At 46.6% G+C, this 25,449-nt stretch overlaps 1 protein-coding gene across 1 annotated transcript in view; it reads right to left on the bottom strand.

Annotated features, from left to right (window-relative positions):
• Nucleotides 1-25,449, bottom strand: part of LOC128057765 (phospholipid-transporting ATPase IB) — a 402,538-nt gene that overhangs the window by 35,252 nt on the left and 341,837 nt on the right. Inside the window, exons 33-34 of the mRNA XM_052650261.1 lie at nt 16,438-16,526; nt 8,526-8,630 (exon numbers count right to left, since the gene is read on the bottom strand). Of these exons, the coding sequence (XP_052506221.1) occupies nt 8,526-8,630; nt 16,438-16,526 (194 nt within the window). The remainder of the gene's footprint in view (nt 1-8,525; nt 8,631-16,437; nt 16,527-25,449) is intronic.

The raw sequence follows: 25,449 nt of genomic DNA on the forward strand, positions 1-25,449 counted from the left end.
CGGGCGGCTTAGGTGTTCATTAACCACATGCTAGTCAGGTCTCTCACCTCCTTAAGAGTTTATTCCCTCATCCCCTCCTGCCTGGGCCCAGGATGCAAAACAGTCCCCAGAAATCCCCGTCTGGGTCACCCCGTCAACCCTCCTGTCATTTTCTGGGTCGTTTACTCTCCCTGTCCCCCAAATGCATTTCCTCGCCTGCTCTGACATCTCCCTGGTCTCACCTGGAGTGTTGCTGCCTCTCTTCTTGGTTGTTTCCCTGAGAGGGCTCCCTGGTGTCTAAACTGAAAGACCGGCCAGTGCTCGGGCCTGCCCCAGGCTCTTCCCCACGCTCAGGGTCTGTTAGGCACACACAGGTCCCCTGGAAGGTGATGCTGGCCGGACGCCATCTTTCTCCACCAGGCTGCTCCTCTCTGAGCCCATGGAAACAGAGCAGTCTTCATCAGCTCCCTGCCCTTATCTCCTCTGCAGTGGTCAGCTACTTGGCTTCTGGGTTCCTTTAAGGGAGGGTATGGTTTCTCCATTTGCTTCATGTTCTTTTTGCATTTAGGGACCTAAAGCCACCACCCCCGGCTCCCTAGCTCCTGCAGAGCCCTGCTCATGACGTCAGACCCTGGTCTGCAGCCTCCGACGGAGCTCCCGCTCCAGGACCGGCCTCCCTCTTGGCCTCTGGGGCTCCAAGGCTCTCCAGGAACTCTGAGGAGGGTCAACTCAGAAACTGAAGCACTCAGTGACTCTCACAATCTTGGCTTCCTAGAAAGAGCCCTGGACTTGAAAGACGGGGTCCAGACCCTGCTTAGTTGGATGACGGGGGCATGAGTCCACCTCCTGGAGGCCAAGCTCCCAACTCTGTACAGAAGGAAAGTGCCAACTGCTGCCTGCAATGACGATCGTGATGAGGAAAATCAAATAGGGCATCATGTCTTCAAGTCCACAGCATTAATAACAAGGAAGGGGATGCTTCTGGAGATTCAAAGAGACTTAAAAAACAGCAAGCCCATGTTATGTGTGGACCTCGCCTAGATCCTAAAACACACCTAATAAAAGCCTAAAGACAGGGCTGAGATGACCCAGAAAATCTGTTTATGGACTGAGTATCAATTGATACTGGAAAACAATTGTTAATTATTAGAGGTGATAACAGGCAGTGGAGTTACAGTGTTTCTATGTCACGACACAAACAAGGATAAGATGTATTTGTCATCAGTTCAGTTCAGTTGCACAGTCGTGTCCAACTCTTTGCAACTCACGGACTACAGTCCACCAGGCTGCTCTATCCAAGGGGATTCTCCAGGCAAGAATATTGGAGTGGGTTGCCATGCCCTCCTCCAGGGGATCTTCCCAACCCAGGTCTCCTGAACTGCAGGTGGATTCTTTACTGTCTAAGCCACCAGGGAAGCCCATAACGTAGGATATTTAGAGCCAAATGCTGACGTACGCCAGGGTGAGATGCTGTCATGTCTAGGATTTGAGTGGGGAGTTCCCTGGGAACCCCAGTGGTTAGGGCTCAGTTCTTTCACTGCTGAACGCCTGGGTTCAATCTCTGGTCAGGGAACTAAGATCACCCTGCAAGCTGCGAGGCATGGCTGAAAACAAGAAAGAAAATATTTATAACAATAGGTGTATTTGATTGAAGGCAGAAGAGAAGGGGTGATAGGAGATGGTTGGATGACGTCACCAATTCAATCGACGTGAACTTGGGCAAACTCCGAGAGATGGTGAGGGACAGGGAGGCCTGGCGTGCTGCAGTCCATGGGGCCGCTCGGAGTCAGACATGGCTTGGTGACTGAACAACAACCAAAGGGACTAGATGAAGCAACCGTGGCAAAATCTTGGTAAGTGTTGAACCCGGGCAGTGAGTACAAGGCAATTCCTTGTACTCATCTCTCTACTCTTGTGTTTGTTGAATATGTGAATAATTTAGAAAACTGTAGAAATGAATATACTCAGGGAAGCCCAGGCATATGTCAGGATAGTGGGAAGACTCAGGAACGAGGGAGCAAGGTCAGTGTGTCTGGGGTAGGAAGCATTTGTCCTCAGGGCTGGGTCCGTGCAGGACGAGGATCCGACTCCTATGTCTCTCCAAGCCCTCTGGGAAAACCAAAGATCCAGTGGAACTGAACTGTGGTTCTGCTTCTGAGTTACAGACACAGGGGTATTAACACTTTCTGAACATCTACATGCGCTACGGATTTAACATATATTATTTCATTTAGACCTCAAGTCAAAGTGATGATAAGCAAACTAAAGTTCAGAGACATTTGTAACTCAGCGAAGGTCACACAGCTCAGTGAGCAGCCAGGCTTGGAGCCCAACTCAGGTCTGTCTGTCTCCACAATCTGTGTTTCCTCCCCAGCTTCATGACACATAGATGGAAAAAATGCAGCTGGAAGTGAAATAAATCTTAACCAGGTGTCGGAGGCAGAAGTTTGCCACCTGGCCTGGAGAGGTTCGTTGAAATGATGGCATAATTTCCTATCCTTTTAGCTAATAAAACAACTAATAGGTATTTTAGGGGAGGAAGTGTGGGGAGTGGGGTGGAGAGGGAAACAAAATGAATGTGTTGCCTGCAGCCAATACTTTGAGAAAGAAAGTATTTTTCCTGAAACGATATAAAACCCATATTGGAGAATAATATACAGTCAAGCTGGTTGTTTCCTATTTTTGGCCTTGTTTCTACTCATCTTTGACTCAGCAGTTGTACCCAATTTGCCTTGGACGAATGATGAAACCAAATAGCTTTTTAAACATTATTTTAAAGATCAAAGGATTTCCATTTGAAGATCAAAGCATAATGGATATTTTTTTTGGTAAGAACACACACTCAAAATGTATTGGGCAGTTTTTGTGTTTTGTTTTTAACCTAACTGGTTTCAAAAGAGCCTGGGAGAGTGTGGCCTGGGGTGGAGTGGATGAGCTTTCTTAGTCTGAAAACCCTGCTGACGGTGCTCTCTGACAACCTGAAGAGATGAAGTGGGGATGGAAGTAGGAGGGGGAGCTCAGGACGTGGGTTGCGGGGGAAGGGGAGAGTTGGAGACACATGTATACCTGTGGCCGATTCATGTTGATGTATGGCAAAAGCCATCACTATATTGTAAAGTAATTATCCCCCAATCAAAAAAAAAAAAGAATAAAACAACGCCTGATGATGTGTTTCAGGCTCTGTCCTCTGGTTCTGGGCAGATGACACTCCATGAGGAGGCCCAGATGGCCAGCAAGGACGGTGTCCTGGCTGTGCGGAGCAGCCTTGATGCGAAGAACGCTGGGGAACACGGGCTGTGGCCCAGACAGAGGAGCAGAGAGGAATTCCTGAGAGGCAGACATGCATCTAGATTTCCTCTGAGTGCTGGCTCAGGCGGGGTGGGGCAGGGGGGTGGGACATTGAAGCCTGTGCATCAGTGCTCGCAAAGGACAGAAAACCACGCGGAGGATGCGGTGATGCTCAGGGCCCGAGGAGACCAGCGCATGGCTTCCTCTACCCAGGCCTCAGCGAGCCTGCGGAACGCACATAAATGAAAGAGAATTCCACCACCTGGCTGGCCCAAGGCAGGGGCAGCAACCAGAACTCTTGACCTTGAACCTGGAGAAGACCAGCACAGGGTCCACCCCACCGACCTCCCGCCAACTCTGATGAGCAGAAAGAAGGTCTGGGACAAGACTGGGGCCTCCTTGTGGTTCCTTCAGACTTAAGCCACAGCTGGGAAACTAGGTGTTTGCATCAAACACACCCAGCCTTTCCTCTTGCTTTGACGAAACACCTAAAACACCAGGACACGCCCTACCACACACCAAGGAAGAAAAACAATGTAAAGGGGAAAAAACAATAGCTTGTCCCCTTATATGATATTTTAGGCATTTGTCTGAACTGTATTTGTAAAGGAAGTGGCCACGGGTAGATTTTCTCCCAGCAGGAAAAAAAAAAAATGCATGAGTTACACATTAGGAATAAAGAGGAAGGGATAAACAGCAAGGTCCTACTGTACAGCATAGGGGACTACATTCAACATGCTGAGAGAAACCCTAATGGAAACCAGTATGAAAAAGAATGTATAAATGCATAACTGAGTCACTTTGCTATAAGCAGAAATTAACACAACATTGCAAGTCAACTCTAGTTCAATTTTTTAAAAAAGGAATAAAGAGGGAAAGATATTATCAAAACATTGAAACAAGGAATTCTTCCAACTTAGCTCATTTTTAAGACCATGCCAGACTGTTCCACAGGCAGAACGGTACGGTTATCCTCTGGTGAAGAACACTGGGAAGATGGGTTAGCAACAGGCGTTCCGAACAACCAAATATCCGTTAAGTTCTTAGCATCTCTATGGTACACAAACTACCTGGTGAGAAAACCACTTCACCCAGAAAAAACAAACTGAAAATCAAGAAAAATCATTTTGCTCATCCCCTTGGCATTTCTTACTTCACTATACTTTCCAGACACCTAGTTCTCTTTCTCGGTTTCTTTCTAAGTCATAAGAACAGGCTGATTTATGTCCAAATCACACAGGTTAATTTTGGAAGCTGATTCCACTCATGAGAGAAGGCAGAAACAGGTTCATGAAACTTTAAGGTTTACCAAAATCATGTAAAAGTCTGGGGGCTTAGATAAGATCAATAAAATGTTTAGGTATTTTCACTGGATGAATTAGGGGCACAGAGGGGTACTTGGAATCTCCAGGTACCATTTCAAAATGCTCATTTGGCAGAAGAGGGGTTTTGGAATTGATGCATAAAGATTTTGGTTCTGTTTCTTATGAGCACGTTCCCGAGAAAAACGGCTAGACTTGGTTGTTTGTTAGACTTTGCCGGTGACTTGGACCTGCTTTTAAGGCTTGGCAGGCTGTGCTCAAGGGACCCTCTTTCGGGCATCAGAACTAAGCTGAGGGACAGTGAGGGGCAGGGCGGCCACGGAGCCAGGACACCTGGGTGCTGGGGAGGCAGGGAGGACCAGAGCCCCCATCTGTGCTTCTATGTGAGCTCTCTCCTCTGAAGCCACCAGACGGAAGGGCCCTGTCACTAGCGGTCAGCCTGTACCCTCCGTGGCCACTTTCAACAGGAGCAATCACCCTGGCACCCACTGCCTGGGTGCTGCAGGTTCACCCTCCTCTGCCCACTGGGTTTCTGCATTTCCACTCAGTCAACAAATACTTATGGGGTCTTCCCTGGTGGCTCAGTGGTTAAAAATCCACTTGCTAATGCCGGTTTGATCTGTGGTCCAGAAAGATCCCACATGCCGGGAGCAGATAAGCCTGGGCTGATGCTACTGAGCCTGCACTCTAGAGCCGTGTTCTGCAAGAAAAGATGCTGCGGTGAGAAACCTGGACACCGCAAAGAAGAGTAGCCCCTGTTGGCCACAACTAGAGAAACCCGAGTAGCAACAAAGTCCCAGCGCGGCCAAAAATAAATAAATTAATTCAATTAAAAGAAAACAAATATTTGCAGAGCTTCCTACGTGCCAGACTGACAGCTGGAGAGAGAGGCGTGGAGGAACTCAAACATCACACGGGGCAGGGAAGCAGGCACGGGGAGATGGGAGGAGACGCAAAATACTCAGGGTCTCTCAAAGAGGGAGTCGGTTTGTGACTCTTCAGAGGGAGGGACAGGGCGGCCCCCAGCCCGCCCGGGCCGCCCCTCCCCCAGCAGCTCCCCAGCAGCAGGAAATCCAAGCAGGAGTGAAAGGAGCTGGGCAGGTGGTGGACGAACAACTGGGAGAGCAGAGTTCTCGCTCCGGAGCAGCTGCCTGTCCAGGCTGCCCATGGACCACCCAGGAAATCTGGGAGCCACTGGGGGGAGGAGTCAGATGGAGCGAGGGGTGCTGGGAGGCCCGGAGTCCCTGAAGTAACCTCTCCAGGAGCCCCAACGTGAGGCCAGATCTGTGACAGCAAGAAAGGAAGCTGCGACCCCACGTTTCCTCCTGCACACCCACATTCAAACCCTCCCTCCACCCCCCTGAATCGACTGTCCCGGCGAGAGTTTACAGAGGGCTCAGAGAAGAGACTCCAAACTGCAGGAGGCAGAGACCACGTTTAAACTCCAGTTATCTCCTGATCCACCTGAACATATGAAAGTGAACGTTCAACAGGATAAATGCTTTTAGAAATTACATTCTTTTTGAATCTGAATAAATATGTCTATGTGTATATAACTGAATCACTTTGCTATACACCTGAAACTAATATACATTGTAAACCAACTATACTTCCATAAAAATAAGTATTTTTTTAATTTACTTTTTTTTTTTTTTAATCAACCACAAGCTGAGAGCCCACAACACCCTTCAGTATCATGAACTTCCTGCCAAACCAAAGCCCAGCCGCCGACCTTTTCCTGGCCAGAATCTCAGGTTTGCTCCCTGGGTCAGGAAGATCCCCTGGAAAAGGAAACGGCAACCCACTCCAGTATCCTTGCCTGGAGAATCCCATGGACAGAGGAACCCGGCGGGCTAGAGTCCACGGGGTCACAAAGAGTTGGACATGACTCAGCAACTGAGCACAGCACTGGTCAGTGAGCTGTCACTCATCATAAATTCAGTTTCATAAATTCTAACACCTCCCACCCCCCCCATGAGTCTGCATCTGTAACAGATGAAGACAGTCTCCTTACAGAAAATCTCTCTCGCCCAAGACTGCAGGGCTCGCCCTGGCTGAGCCAGGATTCGGACACAGGCTCAGAGCTCTGTGATATTCCCTGCACACGCCGGACTTGAGCCTCTGCCACACAGCCTCTCATCCTTTCTGTGCATCACCATCTCCCCATCCTCACAGCTCTGCCTTCCATCCTGTCTCCAGTGGGCAGCCTCTCTCGACTTCTCAAGCCAGAGGCCGCCTGGGATTGCCACCTCTTCCGGACATCCCCTGTGCCGCTAACCCCCCATCCAGGCCTGTTTTGAGGACCCCACGGGCCGGAGATCCCGCCCAGGTCAGCTCAGACTTGGTGAAGGGCTGTCTCACGCTGCCTTCCTTGCAATGTTTTCCTGTCCAATGTTTGAGAAGAGTTTTAGAATTTTGCTTGGAAATTCTCCTTGTCCTCAGAAATGACTCATGATCTCTTAGAAACCACTGTGTATATATGGGAGAGTTCTTGAGATACAGAAGAGTTTGCAAAATTTTTTGCAAATAGGATAAAACAGTGTGCTTATTTTGCTTTAAGACTGACATCCATATATTAATTTCAATTTGCAGAGGCATCTCCCTACTTTTAGAAGCTATGAACACATTGTTTTTGGAGATTAAAGAATTTTGTGGGTCCTTGACCACCTAGACAGAAGCCCTGTTTCTGCTGTCCAACGGGCAGAAGAGGCCTGCTCACCCTTAGCTGTGTGGCCTGTGTATCAGTTATACACAGACCACCACAAAGCCTAGTCCTGCCCCCACCAGTCATGACTTCAAGCTTCAGACAAAGATTTTTGTTCAGCTGACTGATAAAGTCTTACAATGACTAGCACAGCTGGCATAAAATGAATGCTAATGGACTCAGGAAAAATGTCATAAATACACACAAAAAATCACAACTTCAACCAGAGAGTCTCCAATCCTATACTCTTCAGCCCCTTTCCTAAAATATCTAGCCATTTGAGATAATATTACTTATACTTCTCAAAATATTTGCATTCTCTTTCCTAAAAGCAACACAAAACAAAAATGCTTTGATTTCATTGCTTTGAAAGACGGTACAAGAAGACAGAACCTAAATAAAACAGAATAAATATCAGAGGGTCTCTGGAAGTACTCCACCTCCAGATTTTTGTTTCTTGAGTAGCTAGTTCTAGGGTCCCTTCCAAGTGCTTAGAGGGGAGCCTTGCTCATAATCTCCTGGACCTCTGTGTCCCTAAGGTGGCCAAGGCCTCCTATTACCAGCACATTGTCCTTGAGCTCAGTTAAGTTTGCTTCAGTAAACTTTAACCAGATGCAATCTGATAACATTTTAACATACACGATTAAATCAAACCTACTCACTTGCCCAGAAGTTAGGGGAGGAGAGGGGGCCACTGAGGGTCTGTAAGAAATAAGGGAGGTGGAGGAGGGGGCAGCCCCTGCTTTGCTGGACCAACCAGTAGGTCATGTGATGCTGTCTGAACACCAGGAGCAAAAAGTAATTCGTCAAAAACAAAACAAACCACGGGTATACCTGGAATGAACAGAATCTACACAAACAAAATGCATTCTCTGATGAGCAGAACTTCAGGGCAGATACCCTTTAGCACATCACTGGGGCTGAGAGCAAGAGGCAAGAGGCCTGGCTTTTAAACATGCTTTGCTAATACTGCTGACACAGCACTTCTCCACCTGAAGATCACAATGCTATTTCTATTTTCTGCATGTCTAGATGCCATATAAGCCTCAGTTTCACCTGGGGGCAGGCCCAGGGACCTGAAAGTCAGATTTTATGTTGCTCCTGAGAGGGCATAGTTTCTGTCTCACCCATCGTGTGCTCACATTGAAAACTGAGAAGAGGAGAGGAAACCCCAGAAGGGAGGTAGGGAAAAGGAGAGGGGGTCCTGGGGACCCTGGCCTGGTCCTGCCCACCTCTTTCCATTACTGTCCCGGAGCATTGCTCTGCCCATCACTCTGGACTTCGTCTCCAGCTCCTGCACTTCCTCCAGCAGCGTTTTCTTGCAGGTGTGCTTGGCCCTGTGTCCGAGGAAAAGACAAGAAGGACATGACGTGTGAACTCAGCTGTGACAACAGGCTGCTCCCCCATGGGCCCTCTCTGATGTCCTCTGACCCAGGCTTGGGCTTAGAGTCTCTGTGGAACATATGCCAGCCCTGTGCATGGTGAAGGCTCCACCTCTGCAACCCAGGAAGCACCCCAAGTCCTGCAGAATGGGCCCAGGCCATGGGTATCAGCAAATGATCCCCTAAGAGCATTGCTTGTGGCTGCAGAGCTGGCTGATGCCCTCCAAGTCCAGACAGAAGCCCACGGTTCCTGCAGGGTCACAGGTCTACCTTGAAAGCTGTCTACTTCAGGACCTAAAGACCCAAAAGATGCTCTAATCCTCACCCAAGTGGACATATGTGGGTTCTTTGGACTGTGCCCCAACTGTAAGGTCAAGAGCCCAGGGGAAACAGTCGTTCACCCTTTTAGGGTGAAAAAAGTCACAGCAAGATGGAGGTATGATGCCAGAGGTCACTGTCATCACACCAAACCCTTGATCTGAAATTTGGGCCAACGCATATATCCGGGCACAGATTTCCTTTCTTCTCTTGCAGACCTCAGCAGCGTAAAACAACAAACACAGTACCAAAACAGGCTGGCCTTTCCAGCCTGTAAACCTCAAATGCTCTCCCTGACCTGCAGAAAGAGTTACCTGATTAAACTAAGAAATACTTTGCAATGTTTCAATAAGTGGCTGATCACAAAGGTCTTCCTAAAATTGAGATTAAACAGAGAATGGTGGGTTGGAACCCATACAGGCAAAGAAAGGGCATTGACTGAGATACAGGTTAGAAATGAGAGAAGAGAACCTGTATAAAAGCAAAAGACTCTAGCAGAGCAGCACAGGGCAGTGTTCTTCTGAAAATCTTTTTCTAGTTTTTTTTGCAGAAGCGCATGTGGGGTGCCCATCAAGCACCCAGACTCAGAGACAGAATCAGAACCAAACTGAATGTGTCTGCAAGGACACGGCACAATGCAATGGAACCTTCTGGAGACCTGAGCTGCTCCACGGAGCCACATGCTCCCGTCCACCTTCCGCCTTCAAGGAGTCTGGGAAGACAGCGCCCAGTTGTCTGCTGACACCCCAAGTTCATTTCCGGTGGAGAGTCAGAGCGGAGGCTCTGTGTAAGTGTAGGTCATTCATCTCCCCACAGGAAACAAGAGCTGAACCACACAGTTTTCACACATAATTCCTTAACCACACCAAGCAGTGTCCTGAGACTCAGGGGCGATTAAAACACTGCAATTCAAAGCGGAGACAGGGGAATTTTCATTTAAACAAGAAATGAGAAAATGTTTAACTTTCTGCTGGAAAGAAGACAGAGAACGTGACACTGTTCACTATGAATGAATATGCCAGGCCCAAAGTCTACCTTTGATCTCAACTGGGCTTCTGGGCTGTATTGCTAAGAGCCATCTGGGTAAACAGCCAGCCCCACTCCACTTGGATTCACCCCAGATACACAGGTCCTGTGGAGTGTGTCTGGCTTGTCCTTACTGTTTCAGGAATGTCTTCACTCCAGCATCCTCCCTTCTTTCTTCCTCTCTCGCCCACAGAGCAAGCAGCACTCATCAACCTCTAGACCAGCCCCCAGTGTTATCCTCTGGGCTGGGGGGGGGGGAAGGGAGACACGAAGTAGGCTTGAAACAGGAAGGCTGGACCACTGGGCGCAGAGCACCAGAAACCTACCGCTTGGGCCAAGAGAAAAGAGACTTTGACCCACGGGACTGAAGCCACCAGTTTTCACTCATTCATAAAACTGCTCGAGAAGGAAATAAGCATGTTGATTCTACTTGGCCTTGTTCACATCCCGAGTAGATGAAAATGTGTTCATACCTAAGAGTTCTTCAGCAATTTTGTAGTATTTCCACAAGGTTAGTTCCCGGGAGTCAGCCTGGGAACTTAACCAGTATGAGAACATGGCTAGTCTTTCTGCCTGGAGCACTGCAGTAGAGTTGATGCTAGCAATTTAAAACCATGTTTTTGGCGACTGTCCTCATGGTCCAGTGGCAAAGACTCTGAGCTCCCAATGCAGGGAGCCTGGGTTCAATTCCTGGTCGGGGAACAAGATCCCGAATTTGGGGTTGCTCTTTAGTCCCTAAATTGTGTCCGACTCTTTTGCAACCCCATGGACTGTAGCCCACCAGGCTCCTCTGTCCATGGAATTCTCCAGGCAAGAATACTGGAGTGGGTTGCCATGCCCTTCTCCAGGGCATCTCCCGAACCAGGGGTCAAACCTGAGTCTCCTGCATTGGCAGGCGGATTCTTTACCACCAGAGAAGAGCCACCAGGGAGGCCCAGGTCCTGCCTGCTGCAACTAAAAATCCCCCGTGCCACAACAAAGATTGAAGATGCCACGTGCCACAACTAAGGCCCAGTGCAGTCAGACAAATACATAAAAATAGCTAAAAATATTTTTCTTCAAGAATCTTTGCCCAGTAAGGCCTTACTTAGAGAAATGATTCTAAGACCTCCCCTGCCAAAGTCTACATTTGTCATCGACTAAAATCTAATACTTCCAAGTTTCAAAAAGCCAGCCACTAAGTATTGACCACTGGCAAGGAAATCAGATCTCACCATGAGCTGGGGTTGGGTTTGTTCTGAATCACAGCTTGGGCAGAGTGAACCTAATTACCTGTGGATGGCTGTTTCCCAGGGCTCCTCCCCCAACCCCATGTCCAGAGGCCAGGTGAGCACAGAAAGGCAGGTGGGGTGCTTAGACCCTGCAAGAGTCTGTGGCAGTCCACAGTGATCCTTCAGATAGAGTGAAAGGTATTACTGGGGTTATCAGAGATTTTTGAAGTAAGTAAGTTGGCCTAAAACCCTGAACTTTTCATCTTCTTATTTCTGAAATTTTTTTTCCTGGACTCCTTTTCTTTTTTTTCCTTATGGAAGGAGAACAAGTCAGAAGGAAACATTAGATTCTAAATGTGGATGAAAATGTAAATATAATGTGTCTCAAAAGAAATTAGTCTGGTTGGAAGGTTTTTTTTTTTTTTTTTTTAAATCAAGGACCCGTTGTACACAGAAATTTCTTATTACCTTTTATTTCCACTTAACTGCCTATCTGGGATTATAATAAGGAAATGAAGTCATTCTGGACTTGCTGAATGTACTGTGTGCTGACTGGTAAGGTACAGGAGATATAGTTAGATAAAAAGAGATGGGTCCCTGAGCTCTGTGGCCTTGAGCTTTATATTATTTCTATAAAGCAACATAAGTGAATTGTTGCTTTATGAGCATAAGTACATGGCAGCTTACCTAAGAATGCAGTCATGGGTAAACATTTTGGAAGCACGTGAGATAAAGGATATTAAAGTAGTTCCGGACAATTTAAACTTCATGCATCTAATAAAACTATTCATTAGCCAGGCAGCATCTATCATCCATTATTTTAATAAAAGATGTGTTAGTTTAGTCCCTCATGAAAATTCTGGTTAACAGGGTAAACAGAAGAAGTTTTTTACAATGTCCAAATCTGCCTTAACATAGTTCAATAATGGATTTTCATTCAGAAATTTGATAGACTTCACTGAAAAAAATCACCAGATTGCCTCATGCTGTTTTTTTCTTCCTTACGCTTAACAGTGCAGGTCCTGAAATGGGAGAGAGACTGGGCGAAGAAAGAGGGAAAGTGCAGGAAGACAGAGCAACCTGCGTGCACAGAAATGCACAGTTAAGTCCCCTACACTCGAACCTTCAAGTTGCGAACTTTCAAAGATGAGAACGTGTATCTGGTTCCAGCACGGAGCCAGCACCTGCTCCATCCACGTCAGGTGTGAGGCACTCTGCAGCTGGCCCTCCATCTCCTACTGCTGACGACCCTTCAGCTCTACCATCTCCCACCTCCTCTCCCTCTCCCGGTCAGTAACTCTTCTTGTCTGTTCACTCGATGCCAGCCCCTGTGTGCCTGCTATTGTACTACTAGGTACTGTGCTGTAAGATTAAAAATGTCTTATTTTTTGTTTTGTTTTTTAATGTATTACTTGTGTTAAAAGTACTATAGATCGCTACAGTACCATATAGCTGATTGTTATTTATAGTTGGGTACCTAGGCTAACTTTGTTGGACGTGTGAACAAATTGGATTTAGCAAACACACTCTTGGAATGGAACTCGTTTGTATGTAAGGGACTCACTCTATGTAAAAAGGCAGGACTGCTTTGAGCTGGAATTTAAAAGCGTTTTCAAAATAGAGTTAACCACCAAATCTCAAAATCAAACTAAAAGGTCTTAAGACTGGCCCAAGGCAAGATGAAAGAATCACAGCAAATTTACAGAAGTTCCAGACACTGCCTCAAGCTGATTCATCAGAGCCAGCCCTCCAGCGGCTCCCTGACTCCCTATCATGTCACTCAAGCTCTCTTTCCCAGAGTCCAGGGTGCAGCCTGGCACATCACGTGACAAGAAACATTCTACAATCTGAACCCAATAACGGGCAATTTTCTGGACAATTGGGATTAATATTTTTGTTCAGTGTGTAGGAAGGAAAAACAGGACAGCTTTGTAAAGCTGAAGAAAGAGCAATGACAGGTAAGTATCATGGCCTCATTAGAGGTAGTTCAGTTCAGTTCAGTTCAGTCGCTCAGTCGTGTCCGACTCTTTGCAACCCCATGAATCTCAGCACACCAGGCCTCCCTGTCCATCACCATCTCCCGGAGTTCACTCAGATTCACGTTCATCGAGTCAGTGATGCCATCCAGCCATCTCATCCTCTGTCGTCCCCTTCTTCTCCTGCCCCCAATCCCTCCCAGCATCAGAGTCTTTTCCAATGAGTCAACTCTTCGCATGAGGTGGCCAAAGTACTGGAGCTTCAGCTTTAGCATCATTCCTTCCAAAGAAATTCCAGGGTTGATCTCCTTCAGAATGGACTGGTTGGATCTCCTTGCAGTCCAAGGGACTCTCAAGAGTCTTCTCCAACACCACACTTCAAAAGCATCAATTCTTCGGCGCTCAGCCTTCTTCACAGTCCAACTCTCACATCCATACATGACCACAGGAAAAACCATACATAGCCTTGACTAGACGGACCTTAGTCGGCAAAGTAATGTCTCTGCTTTTCAATATGCTATCTAGGTTGGTCATAACTTTTCTTCCAAGGAGTAAGCGTCTTTTAATTTTGCAAGTCATAATACTGTTTCCCTGGGAGAAGCCTCTGAATTTACTTGAAGTGAAGTGAAGTGAAAGTCACTCAGTCGTGTCTGACTCTTTGTGACCCCATGGACTGTACAGTCCATGGAATTCTCCAGGCCAGAATACTGGAGTGGGTAGCCTTTCCCTTCTCCAGGGGATCTTCTCAACCCAGGGATTGAACCCAGACCTCCTGCATTGTAGGCGGATTCTTTACCAGCTGAGATATCAGGGAAGCCCCCGAATCTACTTGACTCAACAATAAATATTTCAGGCTGGGAGTAGAATAGGAGATAAAAGATGGACTCCTTGATCAGAAGCAAAATGACCAAACAAACTTGCCAAATTCTTGCTTTTGAGGAGAGGGATAAGTAGTTTAGACATTAACTACGTATTATTGGTCATATATTTTGGGCAAACACTCTGGGCCAGAGGCTATACACGCCATACAATCCAAATTAAATGAGACAAAAACGCATTTCAGGAGATGGGTCTGGAATTCAGAGGGGCCTTTCCTGCTCCTACCTGGCTGGCAACCCCCTTGGAAAGAAGTGACTTCCCTTTCCATATGGTGGAGCTGGAAGCAGTGTCCTTGTTAAAATGTAAATAGTGCTAATCTGACAGTGCCAGGAAACCACCCCTCCCCCCCCCAAAAAAAAGTCCCGTTGGAGAGGATAGATAATTTGCTTCACGAAGACTGGGAACTCTTCCTTTGAATGTATTAGAAAAGATCCAGAAAACAGAGGAGGCGGCAGAGATATTACAATCTGCAAATACTCTTTTTTGAAATGAGATATTCCTGCCAGCATCTCACTTAGCAAATATATCAGTCTCAGCAAAAATGTATGGCCGAAACCAACACAATATTGTTAAGCAATTATCCTTCAATTAAAAACAAATTAAAAATTACATACTAAGAAAAATTTTTCATGACATTAATTTGATAGTTGAATTAAAAGAGACCAAGATTAATTTATAATCAAGTTACTAGTCTCAAACTATACACTAAAAAGTGATCTGATGTAATCAAGACCACATTCTATTTACCCAAAACTAACTTGATGATCTTGCAAAACTGAAGAAATTTGGCAAGGCAATATATCATGCCATAATTGGGTTGTGTTATGAGCACAAGTCATAGAACTCAGATTTTCTTTCAGTTCATTTATTAGATTAAGAAAACATCTTTCTTGGGTGTCATAGTTTGATTTTCAAGGATTCCAATTCTATTTATAGAACACAGTTTTAGCAGATAAAATGGACGTAGTGATAAAGTTTCTGAGAAATCACAGTTATTTAATTTTCACTAACAGTTGTAAAACTTAGTGAAGAGAAGGAAAAAAGGAAAACACCCAAAATATGTGCTATAAAATCCTCTCTCCCACCTTCTCTCTCTGTGGATCATTGGTTGTCAAGATAATGCCAAGATGAAGATTTTTTTCAAAATACATTTCTACCTGTCAGGTAGGAGCAGTTCTCATTGAGTGTGGGAGGAAGGGAGAGAGAAAAATGAAATCTGATGTCTTCTGGAAGGTTTGGAATCAAGTCTCAATTCTCTACCTTAGAGACGCCAAATAATTATGTTTTGCCCAAAGTAATACCAATCCAGGAGTCTCGATTTTCAGGGAAGCTGGCAACAGTAGAAGTCATCAGGTCTAACCCTGACCTCAAAAATCAACCTGACCTCTTTTGCAGTATTCCTTCTTTTCCTTGCAGATGAAATAAAGTTTATTTTATCTTGGAACCTTGTACCTTTTTTTCACATTGTAAATAAGATAGTTAGAAAATAATATATTCTGAAACACAAAACTTGAGCATAAGTCATTTCCTATTGAACCTATGTGATAATTTTGTCATTGTGATTAATCTCATAGACTTGTACACTGACACTTCAGGAAAATTATATTTGAAGGATTCTTACTGGGAATAATTTGGAAAAACAAAGACTACTTGATTCTAAGCATTTGGTGATTTGAAATGACATACATATACACACAATTTCCCTTTAAGCATGGAGTTTAAAGCCAGACTATATTTGTGATCACTCAGCATTGATAAAAATCAATGAATTTTGAGGGGCTTGTCTAGTGATCCAGCAGTTAAGGATCTGCCTTGTCATACAGGGGATGCTGGTTCAATCCCTGGCCAGGGAACCAAGATCCCACATGCCTGGAGGAGCTGAGTCCTCACACTGCAACTACTGAGTCCACATCACAACTGCAGAGTTCATGCAACACAAAGAAAGATCCTGCATGACGCGATGAAGATCTCGTGTGCCGCAACTAAGACCCGACACAGCTAATTTTTTTAAAAAAAAATCAATGAATTTTGAGTTATGCTTCTTAACCCTGGTGGAATGGATCTGTACTCAGAAATTCTCCCTTATAATCCTGTACAAGGAACACCTCTCTTGACCTTCACACAGCCTGACTCCTTTTCTATTATATTCTCATATCAAGGTGAAGTGCAGGTTAAAAGAAAAAAACAAAACAAAACAAACCAAGCCAACATCTTTTATACCTGCTGTGGCCGGTGGCAGGAGACCTGTGACTTCAGAAATCTCACAGCATCTAACACCCTATGGTGGGGCTTGCTAAAGACTAATGGAGGACACAGGACAAGATCTGGGGTATCACTTTATCTCTCACTTACGCTCTCCATGCCACGTCTTCGATCAGACATGCGGTGGGAACCAGAAATAATCCCAGCCAGAAGTGCGCAGAGCTCAGAACCATGGTTGCCTGCAAAAACCAGAAGTGACATGTGCATTAACACTGCTGAGAGAGAGAAACGTAATTCAATCAGTATAAAACGCCCCTTAAGCAAAAGAAGGTTATTAAATTCAATGAAAACTGAAATACACACTCAGGAAGAATGTCAAGGTGACCAACCGGTGGCGAGAGCCCCTCACCATGATCTCCATCAGCTCTTGTCTCCATCCTGATAGGCTGACGAGTTTTGTCTCCCTCTTTTACAAAGCACTTCAAGCCCCTTCACGGCAACAGGAGTGGGCGTGGGAAAGGAAGCAGGATTAGCCCAAGTCTCAGAGTCAAACCTGAGACGTGATCTCCCGAAGCTGCCCACCCAGAGTTACACTGCCTCTTTAAGTGTTACATGCTGTGTATACGTCCATATACATTGATGCGTATGATGGCTTTTGTATGTTCTGTTTTGGAATCTCCTCACCTTAAAAAAAAAAATTCCTGGGCCTCAAACACAGAGCATCACTCCAGGCCTTGATCCACTGAGACTATGCAGACCACCAACCATTGGACCCACCATGAGATCACATGTCAGGAAAAACGCACGTGGGGGTCTCTCAGAGGGAGTGCACTGCCGTGTTCAGAGCTCTTTGGCTATCTCGAGTTCCCATTTCTCATACAGAAAGCATAAACACAGAAGGAAAATTTAACTCCCCTGCCCAGCCACAGCAGCCCAAGCAAACCACAGGGAGGAGCTGAGTTATCCAGGTTCTTCTGCAGGTCCTGCCTTCCTCCTCCAAACCTATCCCAGGTTGATGGAGCAGCAGAAGGCGGGCTTGTTAAAGCTACATTTCTGGGGTTGCTACATCCTGGATCATTACTGGCTGGGATATTTATTAAAGAATGCAGTCATTTAAAAATGACATCTTATAGAAATGACAGTTGTGTGATGGGCTGGAGGTGTTAGCTAGTGCTGTGATGATAATCATTTTCCAAGACGTAAGTAGATCAAATCGACAAGCTGCATGTACCCCTTAAACATACGATATTAGATGTCAGCTGTGTCTCAGTAAAGCTGGGAACTGCTTTTTGAGAACAGTAAAAATGACATTTGATAACAATCATGTATGTGCTGTTTAAAGTCAGTTATGAAACATCAGTAAGAACGCTTATGGCTGAGGGAAATGAAGAAAATGATCTTTGAACCCAGTTGGCAAAGGTTATGTGGGGATTTGGAAGTATGGTTTTGTCGCTGGTTTTTAAAACTTGGAGCTGTTAAAACATGTCGTGGAAATAACTGATTTTAAGGGTGTGTCTCCAGAAAGATTTTCTAGTGTCTTGATTTTCACATACTGACTAAGTTCGAGGTACTGAAATCTTTGGCAAGGCCACAGCTATTGGTATTGAAACTGAGATTTAGTTAGATTGTTCTTATTCTCTTAGCATTAAAAAAAAAGGTTTATTAAGCTGGACTAGGTGACAAGCGGCATGACTTACTCCCTTCTCCCCACTCACGTACACTACTGAGCGAGGCGTCCTTTTGATGTGCTAGCAGCCCCACTGGGAAGAAGGCACCCTCAGGTACATCTTTAGCCAGTGAGGACTCTTGGGTTGGGTGCCAAATGCATGGGCTTCCCTGGGCACTCAGTGGTGAAGAATCCACCCGCCAATGCAGGAGATTTCAGTTTGATCTCTGGGCCAGGAAGAGCCCCTGGAGAAGGAAACGGCAACCCACTCCAGTATTCCTGCCTGTAAAATCCTATGGACAGAGGAGCTTGGCAGGCTACAGTCCATGGGGTCACAAAGAGTTGGACACGGCTGAGCACACAGGCCAAATGCAGAGGGACCTCTTGCAGTAAATCAGAGGAAAGCGAGGCTTGGGCGTGAAGCTACTTGATAATAAAACTACAGCTGGTGAGAGCCCAGAGAGGGCAGAGCTGGTCTGAGTGTAATACAGCACAGCATTGCATCTGGACAGACCAGGGATGCCGTGAAACAAGTGGCCAGGGATTAGGGCATGCAGAAACTTCTGTGGGCCCCTCATCACACACACACAATGTCCGTGGTGCTCAGGTCCAGCCCCCCGTGGACATGGTGACAGACAAAAGAAGGTTCTAGAAATGAGGCTGGAGGAGCCTGAGTTGGGCAAGGTCGGTCTGTGTTTCCTGTTGTGGGGTGGATTCTGGACGCTGTGATAACCATGGAGGAGGCAACCATGGCAGTTGCTCCGCTGCCTGGAGGAGGAGACCAAGATTGCCTGGAGGGTCACCGAGTGCCAGGACTTCCCATAAAGCGTCCTTCTCAGTCCCTTTTCTACAGAAAAAAATCAATACTACCACCTCCGCAGGGACCCAACTCCCCCCTATGTGTGAGGGGTGAGGGGCTTCCTTTGGGAGGGACCTGGTGGGGGCCATCTCCCCATGAATGAAGAGGCAGACAATAGGAACCAGGTAATTCATATGATGTGTGCGCTGACACACATATCCCAAACGGGACATCCTTCATCTTACAGCGAAGTCCTCTGCAATCACTCCTTTGGGCATTTAGAGTATCTTTAAAACTCCAAGTGTGACCTGGAAGACATGTATATTCTAAATTAGAATAAAAACCACCTGATAAAAAGGTCACATTTTCCTGGATCTTCAATCTCACCCAAAGATTTGAAAAATGGATCATTTCATATTGGTAAAACCAGAGTGTTCAAATACATATGAACTTGGAGATGCAGTGAGTGCTACCGGATACGTCCCCGAGCCTCCAGGGTATGTATGTCTACCCCATCCGCTGTCAGAGAGAGAAATTAATTAAGGAGAGTGGACTTAACAGTCAAGAACACATATCTGGTGTGGAGACTATTTACATATTAGATAACCAGTCCCTGAGGTGGGAGCTTGGAGGGGCAGGAGCAGGCGTTGGGGGGACACAGAGGGGCTGTGGGTCACCAGGCTTCAGTCACACGACAGTTTCACTGATTCAGGTTGCAGGTGGATCCTACCTGGATCAAGGCTTCCATGTTTCCAACCCACTGGATCTCTTGGGGGTACTTCTCAATCTAGACCTCAGAATGGACACAGAAGGGACAAGAAGGATTCCCCTTGGGAACAGGACCAACATCTTCTTCTCCTTCATGAGTCACCGTGAGCATTTGCTGGGGATGGAGGGGCAGAGTCCTCACCCCTGGACAGCAGCCTCGGGCTACCAACTCTTGCTGTCCTGGGTGATTTCTCAGCACTTGAGCAGGTGGATGGAGCAAGGGCTTCAGGTTCACTCGGAGCTGGGAGGGAGCTGTGCCTCTAAGCTTTAGACAGTGACACCTGCACAGGGCCACTACCCTCTGCTTGACTCAGTTTCCCCTGAGTGGCCAGGACCAGGACAGTGGAAGCTCTTCCCTTCAAGGGGCTGTGGTACCCAGCTCACTGTCAGCTGTACTCACAGACGATCCATGCCACCAAAGCCTCGAGCAAACCTTCAAAAATAAGGCTGTGCTCCTCCCTTCCTTGAAGTCTTCCTAGCTCTCCCAACCCCCAAACATCTGATCTGGAAACAGCTCTGCCTGTAAGATGACTTAGAGCCGCCAGTGAGCTCAGGGCTGGCGTGGGGCACCGTGTCTGAGCCCCCGCCCGCCCTCTGGCTGCGCTCCAGCCCTCTGCTGCCTTCCTGGAGCAGAGCAGCCCAGGACCCTTGATGAGACATTTTCTCCACTGTTTTCTTTACCTCTGACAACTGCAACTGAAACTGAGCAGCAGCCCGCAGCCCCCCAGGGAGCCCTTCTGCAGTTTTTTCCTCTCTCTCTCACTCTTGCTGTTACTTTTTACAGCTCCTCCAACCAAAGTTCAGATTGCTATTTTTTTTAAGAGAAAAAAAAAGTCTTGGGAAGAAAAGATTTGACTTCATTAACAGTTTATGATAAACTGAGAATCGCAAATGATCCATCCCAAGGACCAGATTGAGAAATGAAAACTATGCTTTCTACTTTTAAAGTAAATTTATTTCTTGAAGCTAGAAACTTCACAGCAACAACTATTCTGCCTTCCCTTCTCCAAGGTTTTGGAGCACTTGGTACGCACCAACTTCAAGGTCCCTTTGTAGAGACTCGGGGATGGAGGAGGGCCATCCATGCCTCCAGGGCCTCATCTCCACCCACTCACAGCTTGTGTTGTGGGCACCTTCTCATCTCCATGGACACACTGCTGGATGTACACAAGAATCCGCCAACACACCCTGCACCAGCTCCAAATTCCCCACAAGGGCTTCCCAAATAATAGATGTGTATTAGCAGCTGAAATTAGTGATGGACAGGGAAGCCTGGGGTGCTGCAGTCCATGGGGTCGCAAAGAATCAGACACGACTGAGCATCTGAAACTGAACTGAGTAACTGAAAATCAACCCTCCCAACTCCCCACTCCTCCCCTAGCATTTCCTACTTTCATTAGGTGACACCACCTGCCTCAGGCTTATATAAGAGATGGGTTTGATTTCTGCTTCTCTTCTGTTAAACCTCTCTTCCTGGGCACTCCCACATATATTGTTTTTAAGCCCTACAAAAACCCCCCTGCAAGAGATACACTAATTGTTCCCATTTTACAGATGAGGCAACTAAGGCTCAAGGCTAATTCAAGGTCACCTGTAAGGGGCTAAGTCAGGATCTGAAGCCAGGTCTCTCTGACTCTGGTGCCAGGGCTTCTCCTGTGGTCTGAGATCCATATTCTCAACAGACAGTGGCTTTAATGGCTCCTCATAATTGTCTAGTATTTTCTTTACCATTTTGCTAGCATTTCAATAACTTTTATTTTAATAAATTGCAAGCCTTTAGATATGTATAATCCAGCTGCAAGTTTTAGCTCAGAAGTCCTACTCTATTGCAACTTTTCTGACCTTGTCTTTTTCTATTCTGCTTAAAATGCAACACTTTTCAATGATGGATTTAATAACTGGGCTATTTCGTGGGAATGTCATTGTTCCAGAGGGTGATGCAATATTGACCCAGCGAGCAGACGTGCACTGTCTCAATTAACAGACAACAAAGTGCCATGTCCATAAAAACTAGAGTCCAGTATTGGAACAGCTGTGGGTCTGAGTGGGTCTCATGGTCCTTACTATTTCTCAGTAGGACAAGTCTTATTAAGGTTGGTACCTGTGAAGCAAAACCAACATCTTAGTCTTCATAGCATCTTGGCTGGCATTAACAGGTTAGGAAACAATCATTTTTATAAAAAGGTCTTTGATGACAAAGGTTCATATAGTCAAAGCTATGTTTTTTTTCCAGTAGTCATGTATGGATGTCAGAGTTGGACCATAAAGACGGCCAAGTGTCGAAGAATTGATGCTTTCAAACTGTGGTTCTGGAGAAGACTCTTGAGGGTCCCTTCAACAGCAAGGAGATCAAACCAGTCAATCCTAAAGGAAATCAACCCTGAATATTCATGGGAAGGACTAATGCTGAAGCTGAAGCTCCAATACTTTGGCCACCTGATGCGATGAGCTGACTCACTGGAAAAGACCCTGATTCTGGGAAAGATTGAAGGCAGGAGAAGAACGGGGTGACAGAGGATGAGATAGTCGGATGGCATCACCGACTCAATAGACATGAGTTTGAGCAAGCTCTGGGAGATGGTAAAGAACAGGGAAGCCTGGCGTGCTGCAGTCCATGGTGTCACAGAGTCAGACATGACTTAGCAATGGAACAACAACAATTTTAAAGTGGAAAAGAGGCTACCAGTGGATGGCCCAATTGTTCTCTAGAGATTCCAGCTTCTAGACACTTAGCCTTAGCTATACCGAAGATCTCAGGACTCTGAGACTCTGCAGAGGGACAAAACCTCCCATGCAGTGGAGCATGCACCAATCTCAGACAGGCTCTATATTCAAGCCACTCACCATGGTCCTCTAAGCCTGGCTAACAGAGTACCCCCACCCACTGCTCAGACTCTGCCCCTCAGATGCAACCCCAGTGACTGGGGGCCTGGATGTGCAGAATCCCAGTGACAGAGCTAGAGACCCAGAGGTTAGGAGTCCCACAGACCCATGGGGGAGGAGCTCATCCAGATGCAAACATCCGGTTCCACCTGCTTCGAGCCTCAGACACACATCATTTCTGGGGGGATCGGAGACCTCCCGGGGAAAGGCAAAGCTTAACACTTAGGGAAGAAAAGGTGGGACAGTCCCTGATTAGCTTTTGGAAAATTTGATATGAAACAGCAAAAACTAGGCAGGGAAATGGATGAGCATGCATTAAAATGGAAGACTTGCACTAAAGCACAACATAACAGAGTTTAAAGAAAAGCCACAGGCTAAGAGATTTCCAACGGGCATTCCAATCCCAGTTATACATACGCTCTGGTTATACGTGTACATGTTCAAAACCAGATACAGAAATCTGTGCAGGAATGTTCACTGCAGCATTTTTGGTGATTGAACTTCACCAAAAATCAAAACCTTAAATGTCTGTTAATAGGAGGAGAAATGCATTCTGGCATATTTGTATGGGGGGATTCCCTGATGACTCAGCCGGTAAAGAATCTGCCTGCCAATACAGGAGAAGAGGGTTTGATCCCTAGGTCAGGAAGATCCCCTGGAGAAGGAAATGGCAACCCACTCCAGTATTCTTGTCTGGGAAATCCCATGGACAGAGGAGCCTGGTGGGCTACAGTCCATGAGGTTGCAAAGAGTTGGACATGACTGAGTGCACACACACATATTTATATAACTGAAAACAGGACTAAAATGAGTCAGCTACATATGCATCACTATCGGTAATCCTCAAAAACCAGTCTTGGAAAAAACCAAAGCTATCCAGTGTTGAGGGGAAGAGTATATATCATACAATCTATGTAAAGTTCCAAAACCCTGCAAAAATTAACACTGCCCATTGTTTATATTTTCTACATACATATTATATGCATGAGAATAGTAAACATGAAAGCAATGAGAATACTTCTAACTCAAGAGGAATGAGACAGGGAGTTCCCCGAAGGGGACTCAACAGCAAGGCTAACATTTTCTTTTCGAAAAGATATGAAGCAAGTGGCATGTCAATATTCATTATTCAACTAAGCTGGGGGTTTGACTCCACATCCTTTGTCTCTCCATGTGAAATCTCTCACCAGGTTGAAAAATTCCACAGAAAGAGGGTCTCTGAAATAGCCAGGGGGACAAAGGTGAGCCTTGACTGGTCAGAGGGCAACAGAGGGGGTGGGCAGGAAGAAGAAAGCGCCCGTAAGGAAGAGCAGGTGGAACCACAGGTCCTGAGGCTGAATGAGGTGGACTTTCAGAAAGTTCTGGTTTTGCAGAGAACTTGGAGCTCCCAGTAATGACCACTTGGAGATGGATGAGGAAGGCCGTGACGACAAGGAAAGAGCCTGCTGTGTACTCAGTCCTTACCAAGTCAGCTTCCCCCATCATCCCTGCATCCAGGTAAGACAGGCACTATGGCAACTCCCAGCTTACAGATGAGGTCCTCTGCATTCTATTACAAGTTAATCACTAAAGGGACGTTGCCTATAAGCCATACGTAATGGCTCAGCTCTGGGAACTCTGCCTCTTGGGTAACGGCATTAAGTTAAAATACCTTTATTTAGGTCACAGGAAATATCCTGACCAGACCCACCTGTGAACGACTGTGGGCAAGAAGAAATTAATACATCCCCTTTGGAGTCTAGCCGGAACCAGGAAATGTTTGACATCACTCCCTCCCCTTTTAGTATAAAAGAAGCCTGAATTCTAACTCTGGGAAGATAGTTCTCCCGCCCACCATCTTCTCGGTCTGCTGGCTTTCGAAATAAAGTCCTTGTTCCTTGTCCCAACAACTCCTCTCTGGATTTACTGGCCTGTTGTGAGGTAAGCAGTGTGCGCTTGGCCTTGGTTATAAACCCAGCCATCTGACCCCAGGGCTATGCCTTCTCATAGGAGAGGTGGGCTAGCTCTATTTATTCAGAGGCTCGTATGTACCCAGTGATGGGTGAATCTGTGGAAATATATGAGATCACAAGGAAAGGGAATACTGGGTGGGGGAAGGCTTGAGATTACCATGTGAGTGATTTCTACACTAGCAGGTGGGGAGCTGGAGGAGGAACCAAGACTCAGTGAAGCCTCGGGGGAGGGAGTCCAGGATGGAGCTGGGTTCTGAGGTGAGGAGATTTTAGGGATGATGAGGGGGAGGACGATGGGGGTCGGGGTACAGCGATAGCATGAGGAAATGGGGGGAAGGAAGGAGAGCCAGATGGAGCTTGTCCAGCAAGATGAGAGGGCAGCGGGGGGATGGGATAGGAGAGAGAAAGAACTTGGGAGGTAAAATGAAAGTGAAGTGAAAGTGAGAGTCGCTCAGTCGTGCCCGAATTTTTTCGATTCCATGGAATTCTCTAGGCCAGAATAAGGGCTTCCCTCACAGCTCAGTAGGTAAAGAATCTGCCTGCAATGCAGGAGACCTGGGTTCAATTCCTGGGTCAGGAAGATCCCCTGGAGAAGGAAATGGCAATCCACTCCAGTATTCTTGCCTGGAAAATCCCATGGACAGAGGAGACTGGCGGGCTACAGTCCATGGGGTCGCAAGAGTCAGACACGACTTAGTGACCAAACCACCACCAGCCGGTGCCCTTCTCCAGAGGATCTTCTCAACCCAGGGATCGAACTCAGGTCTCCCACATTGCAGGCAGATTCTTTACCAGCAGAGCCACCAGAAAAGCCCAAGAATACTGGAGTGCGTAGCGTATCCCTTCTCCAGGGGATCTTCCTGACCCAGGAATCGAACCAGGGTCTCCTGCATTGTAGGCGGATTCTTTACCAACTGAGCTATGGGGGAAGCCCTGAGGTAAAATAATCAGGAGGCCAGGGTGGGAGAATGGTCCCAGCAGAGTGCAGAGAGGGGATGGGGTGGAAGGTGTGACTTGGAAAGTTCAAGGGCCAGTGTCAGCTCAGAGGTGCTAAGGGCAACTTTCCAAGACCCCAGACACACATGGCACTTCGC

The sequence above is a fragment of the Budorcas taxicolor genome, chromosome 12 (assembly GCF_023091745.1).
Source record: "Budorcas taxicolor isolate Tak-1 chromosome 12, Takin1.1, whole genome shotgun sequence".
Lineage (NCBI taxonomy): Eukaryota > Metazoa > Chordata > Mammalia > Artiodactyla > Bovidae > Budorcas > Budorcas taxicolor.